The sequence below is a fragment of the Clupea harengus genome, chromosome 7 (assembly GCF_900700415.2).
Source record: "Clupea harengus chromosome 7, Ch_v2.0.2, whole genome shotgun sequence".
Lineage (NCBI taxonomy): Eukaryota > Metazoa > Chordata > Actinopteri > Clupeiformes > Clupeidae > Clupea > Clupea harengus.
The window spans coordinates 23,917,019-23,925,033 of NC_045158.1; the positions used below are offsets into that span (position 1 = coordinate 23,917,019).

At 42.5% G+C, this 8,015-nt stretch overlaps 1 protein-coding gene across 1 annotated transcript in view; it reads left to right on the top strand.

Moving 5' to 3' along the window:
- The first annotated feature begins 3,189 nt into the window (after positions 1-3,189).
- Positions 3,190-8,015, top strand: part of lmx1bb (LIM homeobox transcription factor 1, beta b) — a 115,038-nt gene continuing 110,212 nt past the window's right edge. Inside the window, exons 1-2 of the mRNA XM_031570903.1 lie at positions 3,190-3,330; positions 4,200-4,386. Of these exons, the coding sequence (XP_031426763.1) occupies positions 3,261-3,330; positions 4,200-4,386 (257 nt within the window). The 5' untranslated portion in view covers positions 3,190-3,260. The remainder of the gene's footprint in view (positions 3,331-4,199; positions 4,387-8,015) is intronic.

Below are 8,015 nucleotides of genomic sequence, written 5' to 3' on the forward strand. Positions count from 1 at the left end.
AGAGAACATTGCGCGCTTGTATTGAGCCTCTCTGAGGTTGTCGATTCCCTTTAAATGTTTTCGCGGCTTCATGATGGCTGTCAAAATACCATCTGCAGTGCAAATTGGTCTCCACAGTGGACTGATAAATCTTCCGTCTCTTATTTCAGCTTTGGGCAGCACTGCTTCTCTTGAAGACGTTTGACCAGCAATTAAAAAGGCATAAACTAGTTTTAATTGTCACAATCAAGATTTAATCGCCTTCTTTTTGACAGCGTAAATCAACACAGTGTGCACTCGCAATGGGGCCTTGCTAACCATAAAACAGTGGAGCTATCCTCGCATTCAGCTCCTTTAATCTATTAAAACAATTTATAAGATAGTTATCCACGAGCTCCTTGGCCGTGTGCTGTCAGGTTGTGTTTGTGTTTGACAGAGGATTTATTTTGGCTTCTGTAGTCTTTTCCATTCTTCGGACTCCCGGCGATAAATAATAGTCTTTCCAAGTAATTAACTGTAGCCGAGGCCTTCTCGCTCCGGCCCTCCTCCTCGTCTGCCTGCGATTTTATGCTTGATCATCCCTAGATCACAATTCCATTAGCACCGAACAGTTTAGCAAGGCTGTGCGTTTTCTAGTCATTTCTTAAGATGCAAACTGAAAGAAACAGAACTATTAGCACGATAAGGGAATATCTGAGCTTTAAACAGCTTGTAAATCTGCGAACTATAGCACCAGTATAAGAGCATTTATGGTTGTTGTGTAAGAAAATGCATTTTGAAGAAGGGTCAGCTCCTGGTTTTATTAAACAAATGCAGGTTTCTCGTTCGGAACACTACTGCAGATTCTCTACACTGTTCCACCTGTGTGGAGCGTTTTAGTGTGGTGTGGCACTTTGCGACGGCATTCCGCAGCGCGTCGCGCCTCTGCAGTTTATGCCTTTTATGCGCAACGATGCGAGGCGGCCACAGAACGTACCTCCTCTATCTGCTTAAGCCACAGATAAGGCTAGCTTCTTCTTGCCTTCCGGTCACATTTCATATAATTTCATACAAAAAAAAAACAAACGGCACATTTTCTGTTGATTGTATAACTAGGCTGTGAGATCCTTCCTGCAAGTATAGCCCTAACGCGTCTGAGAGCCGGCCCGTATTATCTTTAAAGATGGCGTGTTTTTCCTGCTGCTGGGAGACTGTGTGGAAACCCTGATGGGGAGTCCAAGACATCTCAGCGTCAGGCGAGGACACATGCAATTAATAAAACGTCCCGCCGGACGAGAGGGGACCAAGTTCAAACTACACTGACACGCCTGGTGCGAAAGGTTGCTTTATCCTGCTATGATGGAAATGTCCTTTTCTTCCCAAACGAAATTCACTCAGAGGCGATGACATTTTGTTATAATAATACTATGGAAATGGACTTCAATATTTAAATGATTTAAGAATTTATAAAAATAATTTACAAGCCATTGAAAGTAAGCTACGTTAAAAAATAAAGCACATAGACTAATTATGAAAATATAGGAAACATCATACAATCAATTTGTTTTAAATATTAAAATCTTGTTTAACCATGTATTGCAGGCAGATGAACTGTCATGGTCATGACCGAAATTCACGGTAGATTGCAAGCAGCCCATTAAGCTGAGCATGCAGTCATTCCGTCATATATAGCCTCGGCCTATCAAATGAGAAGTCAAATGTGTTTTTCCCTTATGTATTAAGGTTGATAATGACTTTTTATTACTTTTTTTATATATATTAAGGATTTGCATTTGTTTATTATCTATACATTTTTATCTATTTGCGTGACACTCTGTACTAATTAATTAATTTAGCTTGTTTCATAAAGAGACTTTCTATCTATCAGTTTAGAATCTATCCGTAGAAAATGGGCTATAGAAACGGCAGTCAAGTGATGCTGCTTTAGCATATTTGCGAAGAGGACAGAAGTGAGATGAGAATGTGAATCTTGCCTACCGGTATCTCAGTCTCCATCAGTGCCTTTATTAGTCAGAGTTATCATTCGCGCCTGGCGCAAAAACAGGGAACAAAGCCCTTCACTTCGCCTCCTGCCCCTCCACAAGGCCGGCCTGTCTGCGCACACTTATCGGCCCGATCACCAGGTGCATCGGAGGGGCGGAGAGGGGGGGTAGGTGGCTGGGATGGGGGTCAGAAGATCCAGCCGCTCCGGAACGAATGTGAAGCCGCAGAGCTGCGGATGATCCCGGCCCCGGTCCTCTATGCATAAACAGCGGAGAGAGATGTGGACAATACTACTAATAAGAAATAGAAGCAACAACAACCACAAATATATATAATGATATATAACATTAGTACTATTATTATTATTATTATTATTATTATTATTATTATTATTATTATTATCATCATATAACTACATTGGTCAGCATTGCCAATAGTTCTTAATTCTGCTTCTAATGTATTCCAATTAATGAAATACCATTGAAAGATGCAGTAGCCTTGCAATAGGCCTGTAGAGAGAGAATTAACGGGCTTGCTTTCTTTTCTTTCCGTTTTGAATCCCTCATCTTTAATTGTGAGTGGCGGTACTGGTTATTTTACACAGATATCATTGCTCACAGAGCCGTACGTTTCCCTCCTTGCATGCCTGTCTACCAAAAGGCTGCGTTACAGTGTAGGAGGCGGAACGTTTGGTTCTCCTCGGTAGAGCTCGAGGACAGTGCGCAACCAATAGCATCTCCATGTCGGTAAATAGTCTGAGAAAGTGACGCGGTCGGAAAGGGGAGGGTGCTGTACTTTACTTCAGTTTCGGTGTTGGGCTTTTTCAGGCGGCATGGATCCCAATGGCACACTAATTTAGGAGTTAACACCAGGACATCTCACTTATCTTTCTGGGATTTACTGTTTTCGCTCGTTCTTGCCACCACTGGGGAAGTTTTGCGAAGCCCCGACAAGTTGCAGCCGCTACAGTTGGGTGTGTATTGTGATAGTAAGATAGTGCTGCAGAGGGAAACGGCGTGCAAAATCACTGCAACTAACAGGTGATAAAGTGTTTATGAAGTTTACTATCTCTTTATAATATTGTAGTGTCTGGCAGCGGACGTTGTCATGTTGACTTTTGAATCTGCAAATGTTAAATATCTGCAAATAAATGTACTACTTTTGGGTGGAAAATAAATGTTTTTATTTTGGATTTTGAGCGACAGTGGTCTTACAGAAATACTCTCATGTGTGTTTCATCAGGTCTCAAATCACGAGAACGGTGCATTTCTGCAGGGAGTAGGTCGAGCTTTTCTAAGATGTTGGACGGTATAAAGCTGGAGGATCACCCCTTACGGTCGGGTCCGGCCACTCTGGGCGTCATGTTGGGTAAGGCTCCCTCTCTCTCTTCTGCTTCGGCTTCAACTCTAGCTGGGCTCTATACAGATACGTCCATGTCAGCGAGCTTTACACACAGGGCGAGTGTTTGCAGATTGTGTCGCTTTACGTGAGCAACACACAAAAAAAAAGCATTTGCATTGCGGTCCATTCCTTTGCATTAAGTTATCAGTTTTGCCCCACACCTCTGCGTCCTCCTCATGACTCATTCGCGGCCAAGCAGCCCCTTGTCTGCACGCACATTCACAAGGCAAAAATATGGCAGGACTCTCAGTTGTCTCAAGTCTAAAGTAAATTAGAAATCACCTTACTTGACAAGTTCTTAAAATTGTACCTAGCGCCGATGTCCTCGGTTAGTTTACAGTTATGGACCACTGGGATGTCGCTATAATCTACGGTCTACTGTAAAGTTGTCGTTGTTTTTCTTTATTAAATCACGAATATAGACCTAAATGCTGTTCTCCACAGAGGTCAATTGCGTAGTGATCAGTCTGTAGCGGAGCACATGTTAAGCCGGTCCACGCACACAGGGAGAATACAAAGGCCAGGTTACACATAAGAATGACCCTCTGTGAATTTGAATAGGCCCATTATTAGTCACGGCAAGATAAACATTTGCAAACGTTTTCTTTTCAACCAGGTTGCTTTTCAGATTAAAGGCTATTTCATATTATAAATAAATACCTGTACTTTTTTTGTCTTCAGAAATTAGCCTACTTTCCTTAATTTATTTAGAGGTAGTCTATTTCCGAATACAACAACAAATCGGTTGGTTCAAATATTCATCATGAGGAAATCAGCCCTAATGCAAAGTGTTTGACTTAAACGTTTTAATGTTTTCTTTCGCTTTTTTTCTTCAGGAACCGACTGTCAGCACCCGTCCGTGTGCGAAGGATGCCAGCGGCCCATCGCTGACCGCTTTCTCATGCGAGTCAACGACTCATCCTGGCACGAGGAGTGTTTACAGTGTGCAGTGTGTCAACAGCCCCTCACCGCGAGTTGCTACTTCCGGGAGAGGAAACTCTACTGTAAACACGATTACCAACAGTAAGCACCTGGATTATTTTTGATATATTGAAATATTCGATGCTGACATGTATTTATATGAATACCACAAGAAAATGCCGACATGATTTGAAACGAAGCCCACGAGTAAGTTGTCATACACAAATCATATATGCGAAATTTGATCATCATAAAATAAACAATGGCCTATATTTAATTTTCAAAAAGACATGACTTTTAATGCCTTACCTATACTGCGACTATTTCTACAGTGTCAGACTGCCTTTGATAGTCCACAGGCCCTGATAGCCCGTCGGTGTTGTGTGTGTTTTGTGTCTGCCTGGATCCGCTTACACCCCTGCAAATATCCTTACGCCAGAAAGGGTGCGTTTTATGAAAACATTATTAATATGATATATTGGCCTGAGGTCGTAGTTTTAAATTTTTACGGGGAATGCGCTAACTTTGTTCCCAAACTCTAATGAATTATTCGGGATGAATGCGTAAAGATTAAATAATATATATTTGAAGGTGCCGTTTTGTGCATTTTGGTGCACACTTAGTAAGTTATCAGGCTATTAACTGTTTGATCACCTGTCGTTGTGGGAAACAGGAGCGGTTAACGCACCATTTGCTGAAATGACGGCGATAAGAATTGATACTGATGATTGATCTTCTCACATTACATGTATATGGTCTATTTACCCAGGACATATGGCGGCTTTAAAAAAGAATAGATTTATTTTATCGATTCAAATTGAGTTATTTCAATGGATTTACTTTTAGTTAAATTACTGCTGTGTTTGATAAATACTGCAGTTCAGTAAACCTAACGATTATTATTATTACAATTATTATTATTATTGTTGTTGCTGTTGTTTTTAATATTATTGCTGTTTTGGAAAAGACGTTTTTGTTTTGCGTAAAAAGTTATGAGAACGTACAACGAATTAGGCTACTTGTAACGTATGCGAAATAAATATTATATTCATATATAATTTACAGTAGATATTCTTGGTGTAAAATGCACATTTTGAAAGAAATTCACATTATTTAAGTAAGCTTTAGAAAAATGTATAACAAATTTCCTTAGCAAAATAAAACTGTAAACTGTATATCACAGTGAGGTGCTGTCATCTGTAAGATTGATTTAAATTAATTCTGATAACAGTGATCAATAGCAAATTGCAGCTGTTCTATGAATGAACTGTCTGTATTGATTTATATTTGTCGTGTATCATATTTCACTGTGTGAAAAAAAAAATCCTTTGTAGTTTTTGTTCTCTGTTAGGAAAATAAGGTGTGCAATGAAATAATGAGCCCACTTCTCCTCTGATGTGTTTTAAATGAGAGCTGTATGTCTGTAGAGTAGAGCCCCTTACTGCCCTGGGTTTAATGCTGATGTAGTGTAGTGGTGGGCTGCTGACTGGATGGGGACTCTACAGAGGGTGGGTTGAAGTGTGTGGCTATTGTTGTGTTTGAGAGTTGTGTGTGTTCTGTTCAGTGTGACTTGTATGTATCCATATGGCAGTGGGGCCACCTGTGTGTGTGTGTGTGTGTGTGTGTGTGTGTGTGTGTGTGTGTGTGTGTGTGTGTGTGTGATCCTCATGCTTGCCTTTTTGTGTGAGGGCCTTGAGCACGGTGCCTCCCCAGAGCTGGGGGACATGGCATCTCTCTGTTAGATGCCTGGTAACACACAAAGGAGAGACATTTATTGCAGCGGGTCCCCCTCTCTGTGCACGTCTCCTCCCGCGTCTCCTCCTGCGCTCCCGGCGTTCCCGGCGCTCCCGGCGGGGCTGTGGGCCGTCCTCAGTGACCGTGTGAAGCCCATAGCCCAGGCCTGGGAGTCCGTCTCCCTGGAGACCAGACGGGTTTGACCCTGCCAGAATGTGCTGTCTGATCATTCCTGTGGAGAAGATCCTATTTGCACTCAATGCTTCTGTCTAGGGCTGTGTTAGGTGTGTGTGTGTGTGTGTGTGTGTGTGTGTGTTGGAGGTTGTATGTGTGGGGAGTGAGGTCTCTCTCTGTGTGTGTGTGTGTGTGTGTGTGTGTGTGTGTGTGTTGTGTGTGTGTGTGCATAAAGAGTGTGAATGTACTCCTCAGCCCACCCGCGTGTGTACATGTGTGTGTGTGTGCTGTGAGAGAGACATCTGTAATGGCAGTAACATGGCGCCGTAACCCTGTGGTACTGGGGCCCCGACAAGACGGCCCACTGTGTGACACACACACACACACACACACACACACACACACACACTGTGTGACAGCACCAACATGCCTCCTCCGTGTCAGACCCCTGTGTCAGACACAGGTAATACACCCCTCTCTTCCTCCCTCTCTCTTCCTCTCCCTCAATCTCTCTCTCTCTCTCTCTCTCTCTCTCTCTCTTCCTCTCCCTCTCTCTCTCTCTCTCTCTCTGTCTCTCTCTCTCCCTCTCTCTGTGTCAGGCATTAGCTGTCTTTGTTTTTGTTTGTTCTCCGTGATGGGGCTCCTTAGTGATGTAATTGGCACCTTTTTGACTTTTATGACATTCATTTAAGGATGCATTAGACAGCCCACTTCTGTCAAGTGCCTGTGGTTGATGTGTGTGTGTGTGTGTGTGTGTGTGTGTGTGTGTCTGTGTGTGTGTCTGTGTGTGTGTGTGTGAGAGAGAGCATCTTCTGGCACTCTGCCTAATAACATTCCTGAGCATTGATTGATTCATGCCCCGTAATCATCTCGTGGCATAAATCATCAGATTTGGCAGCGTGTTCAGATTCACACCTCTCACTGTTCTTTACGGCGCTGGGTTCAAAGAGCAGAAGTTCTACGGCGAACACACACACACACACACACACACACACACACACACACACACACACACACACACACTCGCTGCCCGCCCTGTTGGAGCTTCCAGCAGCTTTGGCTAAATGATGTTATTGGAGGGTTAGGTTCTGAACGCTCCGCTGTATTTAACATGTTGCAAATGTCCTCTAAACAGCACACACATAAATCAGCCAAGGCAGGAATAGTTTACGGCCACGGATTGTGTACACGTAGCAATGCCAGATAAATCTTTCTCATTCAGCTATTTATCTGTCTTATTACAATTATGGAATTAATACAAAATGTAAATGTGGGGAAAAAAAAGTTGCGTTTTTCCCCCGACTAGCATTGGGAATATATTTTGACTAGTAAAAACAACCACAACAATAATAACAATACAAATTATTATTATTATTATTATTGTTATAATATTATTATGATTATTATTGATCATAGTTAATATTCTTAGTATTCTGCTTATCACTGTGTCTAATGCTATGACTGAAGTGTGGTGACTGTGTTGTAAGACCATCAGGAGGGCTCTAGGTGCATGTGTGTGTATGTGTGTGTGTGTGTGTGTGTGTGTGTGTGTGTGTGTGTGTGTGTGTGTGGTGCTCTGAGTGCGTCTTCACAAAGCCTCTTTAAGCTAAAGGAGCTCCTGATTTAGAGGAATCACCTACAAATAATGGGCATGTCGCTCCTTTTTGACTAAGAGTATGTGTGTGTGTGTGTGTGTGTGTGTGTGTGTGTGTGTGTGTGTGTGAGTGTGTGTGTGTGTGTCTGTGTGTGTGTGTGTGTGTGTGTGTGTGTGTGTGTGTATGTGTGTGTGTGTGTGTGTGTGAGTGTGTGTGTGTGTGTGTGTC